General features: G+C 29.6%; 1 protein-coding gene across 3 annotated transcripts in view; it reads left to right on the forward strand.

Annotated features, from left to right (window-relative positions):
* Positions 1-19,676, forward strand: part of LOC111683659 (protein quick-to-court) — a 42,587-nt gene that overhangs the window by 8,093 nt on the left and 14,818 nt on the right. For all 3 annotated transcript variants that reach the window (XM_046946006.1, XM_046946010.1, XM_046946004.1), the window contains exon 2: positions 5,166-6,145. In XM_046946006.1, the coding sequence (XP_046801962.1) occupies positions 5,189-6,145 (957 nt within the window). In that variant the 5' untranslated portion in view covers positions 5,166-5,188. The remainder of the gene's footprint in view (positions 1-5,165; positions 6,146-19,676) is intronic.

A 19,676-nucleotide genomic window follows, 5' to 3' on the forward strand; every position in this document is an offset into this window, starting at 1 on the left:
TATGCATTCATTGTTCACTGTTATAATTACTTTAACAACTCCCTATACAACAGATACAAATATTTTTGCATATGACCCACTCACTATTTGCAAGAAAACGGCTGAAAAAAAATCTTGCAAAAAAATCAAAATAAATTAAAATTAAACTATAAAAAAAAGAAAAAGGTGAAAAATCTCATTATGTAGGCGTTTGGCTGTTTCTTGTGTCTGGCAGACTACTCTGACTGTCTTTAATCAAGATGTTACGTTGAAAATTTAACATATTCACATGCCAGTGTGTACAAAACAAAAACTGCAACGTCTCCATCCAAGAAGATACCATCATAATTACAAATAAAAAAAGAAAGATACTTCAATACTGGGAAGCTTTTTATTTAAATCTTTATTTTCCAACCAAATATTTAAACAATAGTACAATTTGATTTTTTATTATTACACAAATAAAATTGTAATTTTTTTTATTTGTTATGGTTTGGTTTAATTATAACTTTTATTACAATGTAATAATAAAAATTAATAACATTATTTTTGTTGCTAATTAATTAATGAGCATTTGTAAATCACGTAACGCCTCATAAATTTTTAGGGAATTGTTTGAAGTGAACAGTGAAAAATATTTGCATAATATTAGCAAAAATATGTTGCAAACATTACTGTAAAATGATGTGACTGGTGATGCGTTTAAAAGGCAGTGCAATTGTTTATTAACCCTCTAAATAATGTACAAACTGGAACCGTATCGAATCATAGATAGATAGATAGATAGATAGATAGATAGATAGATAGATAGATAGATAGATAGATAGATAGATAGATAGATAGATAGATAGATAGATAGATAGATAGATAGATAGATAGATAGATAGATAGATAGATAGATAGATAGATAGATAGATAGATAGATAGATAGATATGAGCGGCGACCTCATCAGCGCCTCAAAGTACGAATAAACCGAACTCTACGAGCGTGTTATTTAAAGGGTTAATAAAAGTAATAGTATCTCTGTTAAAACAACTTTGCCCAACTTTACTTCACTATATCAATGTTTAATATAAACAAAACATTAATTTTAACAGTTTTTTGCATTATATTTCTATTTATTTATTTTTTAATATTATTAACAAATTGTTTTTTTTTTTAACAGCAGCAAAACAAAACAAATAAAATATTCTTTCTTATCAATTTTGAGTACCAAAATGTATTGTATTTTTTGCTGATAAAGCAAACTCAATATACAAGTGTTCCAACAGTACGTACTGTTATTGCAACACCGTTTAAACGAGCAGAACCAGCAGAACTATATGTATAATATTATAAAGAGAACTTAAAAGCCCTACAATATTTTCGTTTAACCACAAATATGACAGTCAATAACGCGAGCTTCAATATAACGTGTCGTATTTTTGATTTATTTATTATTATATTTTTTTTGTTAATGAAACGGGAATTAACATTTTTCTAAATTGTTATAAATATATAATTTAACGTGGTTTAAAAGTTCGACATTAACAAAATGGATAAAGTGAGATGTTTTTTTGTACTGTTTTATTAGTGTCAAATATATCATTTACCTGCTGGAAACTAGACTTTGTGGAAATTTTAGATTATAATTAAAATTTGATCTTTCATTTAGAAAATATTTATCTCGCTCCCTTTACATTTGTTGTAAATAATCTTTAAAGTTAATAATTTTATTTGAATGCAATGTCAAATACAATTTTTAATGACACATTTTATTGGTTAATCGTGAAAAAATCAAATATATTTATATACCTATATGCATGTACTTGTCATTATAACAACAAATGTAATAGAGAAGTTAGATAGTAAGTTTAAAAATTTTTAAACAATTGTGGTTAAAATGATAGTGGTTAAAAGAGATTACAGGGTTTTTTTTGTTAAACTACTAAAACGACCAAAAAATATTATAGATCATGAAATTTTTTTTCCTCCGAAATCTTTTTGGATTAATGAAAGTTGGTTTCAAATATGCTATGCAAATATGCAAAATTAATGGCTAGTCTAGTCTATGATTTAGTTTATGGTGTAGTCTAAAGTATATGGTCTACTCTAGTCTATAGTCTAGTCTATAGTCTAGTCTATAGTCTAGTCTATAGTCTAGTCTATAGTCTAGTCTATAGTCTAGTTTAAAGTCTAGTCTATATTCTAGTCTATAGTCTAGTCTATAGTCTAGTCTATAGTCTAGTCTATAGTCTAGTCTATAGTCTAGTCTATAGTCTAGTCTATAGTCTAGTCTATAGTCTAGTCTATAGTCTAGTCTTTAGTCTAGTCTATAGTCTAGTCTATAGTCTAGTCTATAGTCTAGTCTATAGTCTAGTCTATAGTCTAGTTTATAGTCTAGTCTATTGTCTAGTCTATAGTCTTGTCTATAGTCTAGTCTATAGTCTAGTCTATAGCCTAGTCTATAGTCTAGTCTATAGTCTAGTCTATAGTCTAGTCTAGTCTATAGTCTAGTCTATAGTCTAGTCTAGTCTATAGTCTAGTCTATAGTCTAGTCTAGTCTATAGTCTAGTCTATAGTCTAGTCTATATTCTAATCTATATAGTCTAGTCTTTTTATTGACAAACAGTTGGACGGAGTATAGTTTTAGAACTATACTAATATTAATTATTGTAGTTTTTTCCCAAATAGCGCTGAATTTTTAATCAAATGCTATACTGTATCAAATCAATTTGTTTTAAACAATAATGTCAAATGTCAAATATTTTAACACTATTTATATTTTCTTTTGATTGAACCAATTGCTATGCATTCAGAATGTGTGTTAGTAACTATCTCAAAAGAGTCTTATCTGATAATAAGTTGCATGAGATTTTAGTATTATTTATTAGAACTTTAATTTGATTTCTGCTCTAAACATAAACACTACAATATTAATATTTGTTGTAATTTTCTTAGAATCTTTTGTAAATAAATATGTATTTAGTATATTTATTTTCATAGAATTTTATGTAATTTTTTTCGAAACCGGTTATTTAAGTAATCAAATCAAAACATTTAACTGTTGATAATAAAAACTACAGCAATAACTCTATTTCTAATTTAAACTAAAAATATTGAAGAAAGTGTTGTTAAAAAAATACCTTTACTAAACATTTAGTACAATGGGTAAAATTTAGTTAAACAAGTTTAGTACAAACATGAGATATTATGTAACTTTTACTTGTATCTACTAGTAAGTATTGTTACTAACTACATGCAATAACAACAAATTGTTTATACAATTGTTTAACTGTTTGAATAATTTTGTTTTGGGTCTAGTTTGTTATTGTGTTTTCGCAGTTCAAAATTAAAAAAAAACACAACAAATTAACCTTAATAACTTTAAAAATATAGTGTTTATAAACTTTAGCCAACTTCCGTTTTATTTATAGTTAAATTAATGTTAAATTTTCAATTTAGTGTAAAAACATCAGTACGTGTAATTAGTGACAAATAGACCTAAAATATAAAATTAACAAATTACAATACCAGCGACTAACTACAAACGTTAGAAAATAAAAAGTTTTACCAAACAATTTTATAGACAATTTAAACTTTTATCATTTGTTTATAAAACTATTTAAATTCGTTAATATTTTCCTTTAAACAACACTCTTATTCAAGCAACATTTGCCGCTCTTTTAAGTATAATTAAGTTGTTTTGTTAATTATTTTAAATTTTTGCAAAATTTTAGCTAAAATTTTTCGCATATGTAAAATCCATCTAGAAACTATTGTAATATTTGAAATTAATTTTGAAAGCTTAATTAAAACTAATTTATTTTCACTTTTTAAATATAAATACTTAACGAAAATAAAACACATTTGATCATGTTTTAAGTCTAAACTTATAATGAAAGTAAATTATGTATTTAACACGAATACAATGCTTTCAAACGCTCGTACATATAAACATTTGTTCATCAATATTTTTTTGCCAAGATTTATTATGTGTTTGAGCCCCGATATTTTACACATTTTTTTGTTTTTCTTGTAATAATGTTGTTGATGTAGATTTTCTTCTCGGTTGCTTCTCTCAAGTTTTTTTTTTTCTTCTTTTTGTTTGCCATGCGGTAAATTGTAGCTGGAATGGATGGTTGATGTTCAGTGAAATGTAAACAATTTCTTGTTTATATTATTTTTATTATTTTTAATAACTTTATGTTTAAGATTAATTATTAAAAGTAAACTTCATATTCATTCGATATGAAAAGAAAGTAAGATTAAATTATACGTACGTATAATATACATATGTACATAGTTATAATTTATATGGCTGAGAGAATTTTCAATGATGTACTTGAGATTTTTCATTTCCTTTTTTTTGAAAAATAGGGAAGTGTTGGGTTTTAAATCTAATTAATAATTGGCTTTCTTATACCCTATATATAAACTATAGCTTAGTGGATGGACCAGTCTAGCCTGTAGTGTAGTCTATAGTCTAGACAAGTCTATAGTCTAGTCTAGTGTAGTCTATAGTCTAGTCTACAGTTGGTCTATAGTCTAGTCTATAGTCTAGTCTATAGTCTAGTCTATAGTCTAGTCTATAGTCTAGTCTATAGTCTAGTCTATAGTCTAGTCTATAGTCTAGTCTATAGTCTAGTCTATAGTCTAGTCTATAGTCTAGTCTATAGTCTAGTCTATAGTCTAGTCTATAGTCTAGTCTATAGTCTAGTCTATAGTCTAGTCTGTAGTCTAGTCTATAGTCTAGTCTATAGTCTAGTCTATATTCTAGTCTATTGTTTAGTCTATAGTCTAGGTTATAGTCTAGTCTATATTCTAGTCTATTGTTTAGTCTATAGTCTAGGTTATAGTATATTCTATAGTTAAGTCTACAGTGAAGTCTATGGACTATTATATGTTCTAATCTTAAGTCTAGCCTATATATTTTAGTTTATAGTTTAGTCTTGTATGCAGTCAAATTATATTCTAATCTGTAGTGTAGTCTAAAGTTTTTACGGTGTTTAGTGGTTTTTATTAAATTTCCCCATTTTAGTTGGGAGTGTACCTTTTGGGTATTTCTAACAACTAACTGTTTGCAATTACTTTTAATTAAATCATTTTAAATATATCCAATAATTATTTAAATAATTCACTTTAATTTAATGCAAATAGTTTTCATTAAATTTTTCTTTTGCCGTTTTTCTTTTCTCAATTTCAGTTACAAAATAACAGTAATTTAAAATGATGTCATCGTTGGCAACGTCGACATATCCTCGAATAGATCATCGAACTGTGCTAAAAAATCTGCAGATAGAAACAAACACTAAAGACAACAACAGCGCTAACAACAACACCTGTAAAGATATAATAATAACAGACGTCGTTGTCTTTAACCCAATTAGCAAAACAATAGATAACAACAAAACAACTGCACCAGCTGACACAAAACTATCCAAACATACTTCTTTACTACCGTTACCAATCTCCTCTTGTTCCTCAACTAGGACATATATACTACCAAGATCCAATAATTTAGCAACCTTAGCGCCCAAAACAAAAATACCATATCCTTTGGCAACACTTTGGTCGCCAACGAATCATCAACAAAAACATTACAATTTCAAACGTTCCTCTTCAGTGCGCTTGCGTGGTACAAAATCAAATTTACCACTCATCATGGAACCAACCATAAATGAAACAACGACTACGACGAATGCATGCACTGTAAATGAGGAGAAATGCAGCAACAATAACAGCAATACCAGTAAAAACACCCACGAAACAACAACTACGGCTATTGCGACCGGTGGACTACAATTCAGTACTAGACGAAAGCTGGCATTAATCTCACAAACGGACGCTAATGTGGCGGAACCCACATTAATCAAACGGTCACTGTCGTTGCGTAGAAATTTTAAAGTTTCCACAAATAACAATAATATTAATAATAATAATAACTCTAGTTGGAACAACAAAACGGATTCCTCAAAAGATAAAATATGTGTGGCAGCGAATATAAAATCTTCATCATTACATGATGTAGCCAAAACAAAAGATCAAGGTGATGGTCTTAAGACTTCATCAAAATCAACATTAACAACATCGACAACAACTCCTACTCCAACAACAGCTACGGGAGTTGACAAACAAACCTCAACTTCAACAGCTGTGGAAAATGTTAAAGATTTAAGCAAAATGGTAAGTTTTCTATGAATTTTGTTTTTCTATTTAATAGTGTTTAAGTGCTAGATAGTATTCCTAAATATTGTGAAGTTATATAAACTTTGAATAATATTGATTTTATTAAACGGTGAAACCAACATTTAGTGTGTGGCTCGCATACTCCTCGTTTTACTCGCTTTTTCCATTCCATTTGATGTCGTAGTCGTTTTTACACATATCGTTTGTATTCAGAATTTCGAAATGAACATAGATATTTGTGCTAAACAAACATCAGTACTTAGTGCCACAAGTACAACAAAATATTATATATTTTAAATGTTTGTCAATATGCCCCTACATATATTTATGTAAATACTTGTGTTGTACAATGATTTTCTTGTTGTTCCTACTACCCCAAACATACCCTTTGCCAAAAAAAATTTTTTGGGTTTCTTTAAGGGTGGTGTGTTAAGTGGTGGTGAAAATAACAACGAAAATATAAAAAACAATCCACATAAACAATACGTAAATGCTAAAAAAAGAACTACAAAATTTACATAAAAACAAAACAACAACAGCAAAAAAAGTATTTACATACAACCTCTTATTAAAATGTTGCAACTTGTATACAAAATCTATTTACACACTCATATGTTTTGGGGTAAAGAATAGGAAATTTAATTTAAACTAGATCCTTTAAGAAATTGTGCCACCTCAGTCGTCCTTAACCATAGGTCTTTGTGAGTTAATTTTCTGGGCCTATGGGAACACGAATGTCGAGTACTAAATGTAAACAACTGTCTTGATGGCCTTATTTTACGGTGTTTTTTTTTTCATACACCCCTGAATTCTTCAATTAAGAACTCAGGTGTCATTTTTTGTACATGGATATGCCAGTCCATGTACAAGCACTTTGCTTAACTACTCGAGCCATCTAATCTCTTGCTTGAATGACAAGCAGCATAGGCTCAAGCCTAATGCACACCCCGACAATGAAAAAGCAATCACTGGTCTAAAGTCAATAGAAGGGAAGACAAACTTCAACATCAGGTGAAATCGGTCTTCCGTATATACCGAAAGATGACCACTCTTATGATGCCATGAAAGATTACATTATATAAAATGCAATCCCATCATCTAATGACCCATTCCAGTGCATTTCATAACCTCTTTAAGCCCGCGCAACCACACTACTGAGATGGCTCTGTTGTTTCAGCAACGGCACCTAGAGACATATCTGGTAGCCCGGAATACCCAACAAAATGGATCAGGATCCCTCTTTTATGAACCGAACTATGTGACAAAGGAAATAGGAATTTACAACACCGAAGAACTTCTACTAAATCAGTATTAATTTCCAATATATGTAGACTTTCCCGATCTTTACCCAACAAAATGGATCAGGTTCCCTCTTTTATGAACCGAACTATGTGACAAAGGAAATAGGAATTTAAAACACCGAAGAACTTCTACTAAATCAGTATTAATCTCCAATATATGAAGACTTTTCCGATCTTTCCCGAATTTTTGCATCAGTTCCATTTCCATTATCATAAAGATCACTCTACGGCAAGACAAGCAACCATTGAATATTAACCTGACAATTCCCCAGCATGTATCGGCGTCCCACTATGCGACCGGTAAGAAATACTGATCGGGTTCAGGAATCCAGCATATGCTGCTTTGTACACAGACCTGTTTGAAGAGAGAATTATCCAACCTATTAGGTATATGATATATACTTAAACCAACATTCTATCCCCGAGATTTAGAGCTTTAGAGGCGAAATAAGACATATCATTGTTCTTGAAAAGGCAAGCTTTGAAGTTTAGTTCGGTAACTACCACAAGAAATGTGCCCTCATTACCTAATCTGATTCTGATCGATAATTGCCTCATGAAGAATGCCATTGGCCAATAACTACGAGAAGAAATAAGCCGTACCTTTGTTCCTAATAAGGCAAGTTTTGAAGATCTGATCGATGATTGCCACAGGAAGAATGTCATTGGAGTCCTTTTCGTGTAAAATATCTAACATTTCCAAAATGATCTCAATCGCAATAGTGTGATGTCGATCTCATAACCATTTTACGTTGCTGAACTCGCTACGGATGGAATTTCATTTTACTTTTTCATTAGACTTAACGTATGTAAAGTGTGATCGTGTAAAGTGCCCCCTAGCAGACATCGTGCAGGTTATTCTCTTGAAATTTTTTGAGCCTCTTTTCCTTTTCTAAACATCTACATAGTTTCTTCTTTTGCCTTAGTAGGGACCTAAATGATTTGTCCTTGTTTGGATTTGTATGTCTCACTTGTTCGAATCTGACTGAAGACTCCTTTGAGATAAAGTATAGGTTTGTCAGCATATTTAAAGACGGGAAACTTTCCTTCTGACATTGAACTCTTCCACAATTTTCTCTACTTCCTTCTAACTAGGTATGATGGTGTTATTAAGTAAATGAAAGATTCCCAATAGTGGTGGGCATTCTCCTCTAAGGAGAAATAATTTGAGAGAGAGAGAGAGAGAAAGAGAGAAAAGAAAGATCGTCCAAAACCTTAATTGCTCTCTTGATTTAGACTTTTTTATTTGTTAAATCTTTGGTCTATGTAAAATCCCTTCTTTAATTGGGAAGAGTAATGAAAATGGATCCAAAGTATTTACTTTTGCCATCGCTTTCGCAAATAAAAATATTTTCAATAATTTTTAACTAAAAAACATTTTGTAAGAGACAAATTTAGAACCGCAGGTTCCTATTTACAAATCTAAGACTTAAGTTCGAATAAAAAGACCCATTTAAAAATGATTCACGTGTCATTAAATATCAAGAAAATCTGCATAAATAAATTTCAGAAAATATTTTTTTCAAGGACCTTAAATAACTGTTATCAAAATTTTAGGAATCTTAAAAAGGTGGCCCTTTTTTAAAAAATATATTAATTTATTAAAAAATAAATTATATTTTAATTTTAATAATATATTCATCACTGATGTAGGCTATCATATGGTCAGCTTTGCCCAACTATACTTTCTTACTGGTTTTACTAAAATTTCTTTATTCACTTTAATCGTAAATTTTGTGCAAACGTTTTTATGTTAAAGCAATTTTAAAAGCAATTGTCCTGCTTTTTTATTCCATTTTCTAAATGCAAAAATAATGTAATTTTTTTTCTGTCATTCTAGTTAAATAACTTTAAGGAAGTTACATAAAAGTACAATAACTCCAGATATTTTTTTGTGCAAAAAAAAACACAATCCTTTCAAAAACAAAATTGTTTCAATTCTACTGCATACCAACTTTAGAAATGCAGCCATTGCCAGATTATAAAATATAACACTATTTCCTATGTAGTACGAAGTGGAATCATAACAATTCGAATAAAATAAATTAAAGGGTATGGGAAATTTGAGGGCACAGTGTGTCAAACGAACTAACAGATAATAATTTAATTTTTACTAAAAAATTAATATTACTACAAATTTATGTTTCTAGCTTCATTATTAAATAAGATTCAAAAAGTGCCAGTCGTAGTATAAAAAGTACCAAACTCTTCACTCTTATAGATTTGTATTCTATCAGTATTCTGTATGCCTGCTATTATGCATCTAGGTTTAATATTGTTAAGAATTCAAAAATGTTCCAGTTGAATAACGAAAAAGTACCAAAAAGTTAATTTTTATAATTCACATTAACTCAAGACTCTCTGCATATCTAATTTTATAGTTCAAAGTTCAATATTAAAGTCGACTCAAAAAGCATCAGTTGAATTTCAAAAACAGGCTTAGTGCCACGCCCACTTACTTACTAAATAACTTTTAAACGTCGAAAACTGGTGCAATGAAAATCGTAAAATTTTCGCACGGACAACATCGACATCTATTAGATTATTTTTGATCATAATGGGCGAAATGGCTATAGTGGGCGTGGCTTCTTGCATATTAAGAAAATATAAAATCAGTATATTTAAGAAAATACATTTGGACTCCTTTAATTTTGTTTGAGTCACTTTACTGTCAATGTTATTATTTAGAACATAAAGAGGGCGGACTAACAGCAGGGGGCGTGGCACCTTCCATAGTAATTAAATACAAAAATTCCTTTATATTGGAAACTATTAGAGTTGGATTTTTCAAAATTTGCACGAAGAACATTAACATCCATGCAAACATTTTCATGTTTAGTGTTATTAAATATACAATTTTTAAAATTGTATAAAAAATATATTTAAAACTTTGAATTAAATCAAATTTTCCTTTTATAACCCCGTTTGGGTGCTTTTTGCCTTGAACTTTCATTTTACATCATTGCAGCTGGCGTAAACATCATTGTTAAGGACAGTTGTAGCATATATACCTAGTGTCCTGTTAAGGTTTCTGAGATTGACAGGTTTATAGCAAAGTTTGTCCGTGTCATACCCATTCTAGGCTAGATTTTCCTGGTTTCTAAGCTATTTGATTAATTTTCCCATATTCTGTTAGCAATTGATTTGGCTGATATTGCAGCCAAACTCATTCACTTGTAATTTAGAGCGTTAGCATGGTTGTTACCTTCTATATCCCCATGTCTCGCTATCACTTTGAGAGTCGTCCGGCATTCTTGTACAACTTACGACGTGGTGTACCCATCCTATCGAGATATAATAGCTGCTTTGCTATCAGCAAGTACAATGGATTTCCATATTAGATATCCCATAATGCTGTATATGTTCTATAGAACATTTTTATGGCTTAAATCAGCCACTACAGTTGTTAGAGAAACCTTCAGATAGCCTTATGTTCAACTGTTCCGAATTTAACCACAGCCTACGCTTGTGTATGTTTTTGATCAATCAGTGAATATTTAAATGGTATTATCTACTATATATAGTCCGTTTGTGTAGATCGATCTATTTGGAATGTTTATTGTAAAGCCCGGATCGATTACCAACTCTGGTATGGCGTAGTAGAGAGGTAACTTCATATCCTTCAATCTTATTGCGGTGTTCGTAGTGACTTAAACCGGTGAACTTGCAAAAGCAAGAGCATAATTTACAAAAACAACGTACACTCTAAATAATTTTCTAGAATGCATAACAATGAAAGTAAATAAGTTAATCTTGTTTCATACTTTTTTTGTACATTTTAATTAGAAATGTTGTTTCTATTTGAAGAAATTATCATTCTTAAGTACATTGATTACACATTGTCTATAAATATTCGCATTTTACAGTAATGCAATTTAATCTTCAAAATTAAAAATAACCAAATATTTTTTTCAGTGCTATTTCAATGAAAAAATGCCAATAGTGTGTGGGTAGTGGTGATTTTTTTATCTGCCTCTCTATCCGCCGGTATATGATGTAGTGTCATCAAATTCTAAAAAATAATATATTTTTCTTTAGAAATAACCATTTACTATAGCTGTGAATTCAAAACAACGCATTAAATGGAGAAAAATTCCAAAAATCTTGGAATACCTGTGTCCCGTATACGTGAAAGAGTTAAACCTCAGTAGTCTATTTGTTTGATAGGTTATGAATCAAACAGGTTAAAACGTCAAATGGGATATAAAAAAGTATCAAAATATAGATTTTACTAAATAAATTACTAGACATCTTACTTTTTCAATGTATTGAAGTGTGTTTGTACCTTTTTTTAAAGTTATCAAATTTACCCGATTTTTTACAAATTTTTCGTAGAGATCTGTCCAAATTTCAACTTTTAATCGTTAAGGCTGTGCGATAATAAATCTGTCAGTTAGTAACACTGGAATTTTATATTATTTATATAGATTTGTTATTAAAACCTTATTATACTTAAATATAATATGGCATCTCTAATTTAACTACCACCCTTTTGGGGGTGGTAAAGTTTAATACACTAAGCTCTCACTCTACATATACAACATACATTTGCATTCTATTTGTTTGTATACACACCAACCCCCCAAAAAACTACATCAGAAATGGTAAAAACGAAAAACATTAGCAGCAGCAATACCAACAATAATAAATCGTGTTTCTTTTTTCATAATGTTGCATTAATTTTCTGCAAATTGTTCACAAGTTTTTCTACTGCTGCTGCTGCTGATTTCCATTACATACACTCACTTACTGAAATGCGCTCACTCTCTTGCATAAAGTCTCAATATATAAAGTCAAATACGTATCATAGGTATATAGTATCTAAATACTATATAGATACAAATATTATTGACAGATTTAGTTTTTGTTTTTAACAAAAAAAAAAAAAAAAAAAACATAGTAACAACAACAGTTCAACTATGAATAACCATTACAACAATAACTAAAAAAACGCTACCAAAACAACAAACGAACGAACGAACAAACCCAGAAACTCAAAAGTTTGTTTGTGGAAAATGTTTTAAGGTGCAATCAAGTCAGTTGATTTTTATAAGTTAAAGTGTTAAAAACAAAAGTTAAAAACAAACAAACCAACCAAAAATAATATAAAAATAAATTAAATAAAGTGTAAAAGAAAGAAATAAAACATAACGAACACGAATAGTTAATAAATGAAATTCAAGTTAAAAATTTTTTAAATAAAGTTCAAAAGTTTAAAACGTTATAAAAATAAATTGAATTTTCTGTTCCCACTTCCCTTTCCCTTAAAAAAGTTCTTTAATTATTAGAGAAAAAATTTTCAAGGATTTTATTTAATTTATATGGTAATTGAGTAAAAAAAAGCTTTTTTCTAGCATTCTAAATGATTTATAAAAAAAATTTTAATATAATAAAACAATTATCTTAAATGTTATAACCTTTTTTATAAGGTTATTTACCTTTTTGTGATTCCTTATGTAAAAAAAAACAATAATAATAACAATAATAATGTGTATATTTGTTATTGACCAAGTTTTTGTTTTTGGTTTCTTTAAGTACTATTTTTTTCAATTATTAATGTTTTTTTGCTATCTGTTTATTCGTCAGTGGGGTTAAATAGGAATCAACCAACAACATCTTCTAATGGCATGTGTATGTAATTGCTTGTTTATATACATACATACTTGCACTTAAACTTACATACATAAACACATACACAATTATCTCTGAATATGTAAGAGAATTTAGGGTTTTCGTTTTGAAAATTTTCAAAATACATTTGTTTACATTTCATAGATTTTTTTCTAATAAAACTTCCTTTATTTCAAAAGGTATACCGATGGATAAGTTCCGTATACTCTTACATCCATCCTTCAGTCACTGCTCTGCGTGGTATTTGTCGTCTTTTTTGGCTACAGAACCAAACTTATTCCAAAATATAGATTTTACCCTTTGTAAGACTTTTAACCAAAATTGTATTACCGGAAGTTTGGATTTAAATCAGTTCCAACACGTGAACCCGAATGGACTTCTCCAATAACTGGGACAAGACAAAGTACGAAACTCTACACTCTGGTCTACAGGTTTCCCTGATTCCAGATTATATTGCTCTCAGAGTTCGACATTAAGTCAAATAATTCCGGGAGTTTCGATTTAAATTAGTTCCAACACGTGCACCCGAATGGACCTCTCCAAAAGCCGGTACACGACAAAGTAAGATAGTCTGCACTGTGGTCTACAGGTTACCCTGATTCCAATTTATATATTGCTCTCAGAGTTCGACCTTAAGTCAAACAATTTCAAAGAAAGGCTGAGAATACACAAAACACCACTAGTTTATAGTCCCGGCAGATTATATATATTGGTAGCGCATCTTTTTTTTACCATGATAAAGGAATACATTATGAGATGCCATGTTTCCTTTTTTTACGATGGTTCTTTTTCAACGACTAAGTGAATAGAATAGATGACTCAAGACCGCCCTATTGTGCTTTTAACAAGACAGTGGCAATTTTTTGTCCTTGCACTTTGCTGAAGTACTTGAGCTATATAATCTCTGATCTCTTGTTTAACTTCTGCCCTGTTGGCTACCGATTCTCGTAGTAACAGATTAAATGGCTCTCCGATTCGGACCCAGGTCAAATCATTCTAAACATGAAAAATTTCCCCCTGTTGTGAAATTTGTTGATGGAATTCAATAAACATTGAACAGCTGATCCATACAAAATTAACTATTGTGAATTGTTCACAACAAGTTCACGATAGCAATTTTCCCATGGATGGAAATGTAAATTTCCTTCTATTGGTTAAAGGGGTGATTGTTTTACTAGGATAGGGTAGGTTAGGTTTACAGGATGTATGTATGATGTATACTACATCAATGCCGAACAAATACACTCATTCTCACGACAATCGATTCTTTGCACCGGAACGACTCGAAGTTCAACAAACAACGATTAAGGATTGTCAACTCAGCCAACGACAACTATAAGGACGTTCGCTCCTTTTCTTGAAAGAAGTGTTTGTTGGTAAAAAATCTATAGTGATAGTTCCTGGACGTAATACCTAAGAATTTTCCAATCAATATTCGAGGGGAATTTTATTTTCGGACAGTGGCAAAGAAACTGTTCCAGAGTTTCACTGTGCTCACCGTATGCTCTACATTCGTCTGAATCCGCAAGTATAGCTGTACCCGTAATCCTGTGTGTCCACTCAGAATACGTACCATTTGACTTGCTCATTTTGACGTGATTTTTTGTTTTGATCTCATTAGAGTCACCTCATAGGATCTTTGTAATTTTACTCACTGTTTCATTATTCCAAGAGGTTTTTATAGGATTCTCTTTTTCATATTTTAAATTCAGCTTTCGTTCCCTTTAAAGCTAATACATTCGCACATTCGTTGCCGACTACTACCGAGTGGCCTGGTACACATATTGTATATCAATTGTTATACTACGTGGCTGAGTTCAAACCTTGTCTTCCCTATAAAAATATATCACAAACCCCTATTGTAAGCATTATAGATACGTCTTATTAAATATTACCACTTAATTACGAATGTGTTACACTTCTTTCTTTGGTGTTTAAAGTATAAAATGGGTTGAAGATATACAATTACGCTTCGAATTGACCGAATATTAAACGAATGCATTTTCTATACTCAAAGAAAAAGAAATTTTCTTTTATTGTTTTTTTTTGTGTAAAAAGAAAGAATTTTTTGATTGAGTGGGTGCCAACATTTGGTAATTGTTTGTTTTTTTTTTCTAACAACTAAATTTCGTGCTTTTAGTGATTATTTTATTATTTTTCAAAAATAATTTCCTTTTTTTACAAGAAGTCCAAACAAACATTGCATACGATATTTTTGTGACTACCAAATGTCTTGACAGTTTTCTTGGCTTATATCCAAAATAAACATTTTTTCGCTTTGCAACAATAATATGACTGATATTTAAATACAACAGAGTGGAAAAAACGTTAACTAAAATAGCTTTGTTTATTTCTTTTCTCTCTAGTTCTGTAATTAGTGTCAAACTAAACAAATGTTTTATTGATTTTTTTTGGTAATTTCTTAATTAATGTTTTAATTTTAATGAAACTTTTTTCAATATTTTTTAGTTTGTAATTAGACTATATAATGTTAACTGGAAAAGTTTTACTTTTTTAGTATTTTCATGAATTTGGATTTATAACCTTGATGTACATTTTATTCATTCTGTAAGCTACATATCTTTGAAAAGAGACCAAATATTTATTTTAGTTTTAGGCTTATTACCCTGAAAATATTGAAATTTTAATACAATGTACACACACACACACACACACATATGTGCATATGTTTACTCAAAACTTATATATTTTAATTCTTTTCTATGTAGTACTTTCCCATTCAGAATTTTGTGCATACATTGCCTACAAGTATTCTTAAAATAGGTAAAAGAAGCATAAGAAACTACTGAATGCATTTTACTTAATATGGAATACCCTACAGTGGTCTATTTAATTAGTGTAAGTCTATTCGTCTAGACTAAAGTTTGGCTTACAGTCAATAGGGTTATATAATTAAAACGAAAATTTCCGACTATTTTCGACTTCTTCATATAAAAACTTAAATCGCTTATAACTCCGTTAAAACACATTTAAATTAAAAAATAAGCTTATTTTGTGATCACTCATAAAATCCTACAAAAATCGATATTTTGGTCAAAATTCATATAGAAACTAAAATCGCTTATAACTCCGTTAAAACACGTTTAAATTGAAAAATAAGCTTATTCTGTGATCACTTACACAATCCTTCAAAAATCGATGTTTTGGTCAAAATTCATATAAAAACTAAAATTGCTTATAACTCCGTTAAAACACGTTTAAATTTAAAAAATAAGCTTATTCTGTGATCACTTACACAATCCTTCAAAAATCGATATTTTGGTCAAAATTCATATAGAAACTAAAATTGCTTATAACTTCGTTAAAACACGTTTAAATTGAAAAATAAGCTTATTTTGTGATCACTTATAAAATCCTTCAAAAATCGATATTTCGGTCAAAATTCATATAAAAACTAAAATCGCTTATAACTCCGTTAAAACACGTTTAAATGGAAAAATAAGCTTATTTTGTGATCACTTATAAAATCCTTCAAAAATCGATATTTTGGTCAAAATTCATATAGAAACTAAAATCGCTTATAACTCCGTTAAAACACGTTTAAATGGAAAAATAAGCTTATTTTGTGATCACTCAAAAAATCCTTCAAAAATCGATATTTTGGTCAAAATTAATATAGAAACTAAAATCGCTTATAACTCCGTTAAAACACGTTTAAATGGAAAAATAATCTTATTTTGTGATCACTTATAAAATCCTTCAAAAATTGATATTTTGGTCAAAATTCATATAAAAACTAAAATCGCTTATAACTCCGTTAAAACACGTTTAAATGGAAAAATAAGCTTATTTTGTGATCACTTATAAAATCCTTCAAAAATCAATGTTTGGTCAAAATTCATATAGAAACTAAAATTGCTTATAACTCCGTTAAAACACGTTTAAATTGAAAAATAAGCTTATTTTGTGATCACTTATAAAATCCTTCAAAAATTGATATTTTGGTCAAAATTCATATAAAAACTAAAATCGCTTATAACTCCGTTAAAACACGTTTAAATGGAAAAATAAGCTTATTTTGTGATCACTTATAAAATCCTTCAAAAATCGATATTTCGGTCAAAATTCATATAAAAACTAAAATCGCTTATAACTCCGTTAAAACACGTTTAAATTGAAAAATAAGCTTATTTTGTGATCACTTATAAAATCCTTCAAAAATTGATATTTTGGTCAAAATTCATATAAAAACTAAAATTGCTTATAACTTCGTTAAAACACGTTTAAATTGAAAAATAAGCTTATTTTGCGATCACTTATAAAATCCTTCAAAAATCGATGTTTTGGTCAAAATTCATATAGAAACTAACACAATCCTTCAAAAATCGATATTTTGGTCAAAATTCATATAAAAACTAAAATCGCTTATAACTTCGTTAAAACACGTTTAAATTGAAAAATAAGCTTATTTTGCGATCACTTATAAAATCCTTCAAAAATCGATGTTTTGGTCAAAATTCATATAGAAACTTACACAATCCTTCAAAAATCGATATTTTGGTCAAAATTCATATAAAAACTAAAATCGCTTATAACTTCGTTAAAACACGTTTAAATTGAAAAATAATCTTATTTTGTGATCACTTATAAAATCCTTCAAAAATCGATGTTTTGGTCAAAATTCATATAGAAACTAAAATCGCTTATAACTCCGTTAAAACACGTTTAAATTGAAAAATAAGCTTATTTTGTGATCATTTATAAAATCCTTCAAAAATCGATTAGTCTATAGTCAAGTCAATAGTGTAGTCTACTGTAGTCAGAATGGCTTTAGTCAGGACTATACTCTGAACTATATTCTAGTCTATAGTCAATTGTATAGACTATAGTCAAGTCAATAGTTATTTCTATAGTCTAGTCTATAATCAGGGTTATAGTTCAGTCTAAAGTGAGGACTATAGTGTATAGTCAGGACTATATTCTAAAAGCTGTCCCCCTTTTAGAATATAGTCCTAGTCAGGACTATAGTCTGGCAGGACTTTAGTCAACAGTCGTGTTTATACTCGGGTCTATAGTCGAGTGTGTAGATTGGTCTATTGAACGATAGTTTAATTTATAATCGGGTCTATAGTTTAGTCTATAGTCAGGACTACTTTCTTGACTATAGTCAGTTTTTAGTCTGGACTAGTCTGGACAATAGTTTACTCAACATTGTGAGCTTTAGATTTGCTATTGTTTAGGCTTAAATAAACTACATAGCGGTTGCTATTTAAACAATGGAAATAAGAATAAATAATGAAAATAGTTTCAAACATATTTGTTTAAAGGTTATTAACGAAACAACTAGTCTATAGTTACCAGTCTTAAGCTACCAACGCTAGAGGTTTAAAATACATTTCCATACATGATAATATATATAAAAAACAACATTGTTAACACTACAAGTATTCATCTCATAATTGTTACATCAAATGTGTACAAGACCATAAAAAAAACTATTCGCACCGCCACCACCACTACTAGTACTACTCATCATCCGTTTGCCACCTGTACAATTAAATTTATACACTTTAATTCAAGCCCCTTACAAGGTTTAAATGAATGAACTTTAATTAAAACATAAAAAACTACTTTTTACTAAAAAAAATATATAGAAACATAAAACTTATAAATATATTATTTTAGACATTAATTATGAGAGAAAATGTAAAATTTATGCACAATAATTTTATAGTGATATTCTCCTCGTATGGGAATTATTTGAAAAATGTTGTAATTTTATTTCATTCAAAAAGTCTAAAGAAAATTATAATATTTTTATTATTTTAATGTGATTATCATTAAACAGTGGGCGTTTTGACATGTAATTATTAACTGATGTTTCATGTCAAACTGTCTACTCAACTTCACATCAGATAGTTCTGATGTGGAATTTACTTAAAAGCAAAGGAGAGAATAGTGATATTCTATAGCGGATAGTAAAGAGTGAAGATCCGCGATAGAGCAGATTGGTAGAGAGTTAAATATAACTTTCTGACTGGTTTTGTTTGTATTTTATACATGTGTGAGCATACTTACGAGTGAAAGAAAGAGTACAAGGCAGCACATTTGAGAACTCATTGCGTTACGCTGCTTTAAATCAAAAACGAGAATAGCGATGTATGAGAGTAATGATGTATCCTGGAGCAGAGAAGGGAGCTGCGATCTACTTTGGACTATTCCAGATCAAAGAAAATAGTAATGATCTTTTCTAGGCTAGAGTTATAAGTCTATTTTAAATCGAAACGGACAATAGTGATCTGTTTTAAAACAAAGCCATCAGCAGTGAACAAAGTAGTGGTGTTCTACTCCAAAGTAAAGTTCAGAGTTATGGTTCAAATCTGGACTATTCTAAAAAAAGTCAAAAATAGTAAACTACTCTGGGTTAAAGTATGGTTGATGTAATCTAAATCAGAGTTGAGAGTGGTGATCTTTACTACAGTTGAATATATTAAAGTAGTGATAGATATACTCCAAACCAGATATATTCTAGAGTAAAATAGGAAGTTATAAATCTACTATAGATCGAAGTAGAGAGCAGTGATCTGTTATAAAGCAAAGCCAACAACAGTGAATAAATCTAGTTCAAACTAGTG

Source organism: Lucilia cuprina, chromosome 2, assembly GCF_022045245.1.
Source record: "Lucilia cuprina isolate Lc7/37 chromosome 2, ASM2204524v1, whole genome shotgun sequence".
Taxonomy (NCBI): domain Eukaryota; kingdom Metazoa; phylum Arthropoda; class Insecta; order Diptera; family Calliphoridae; genus Lucilia; species Lucilia cuprina.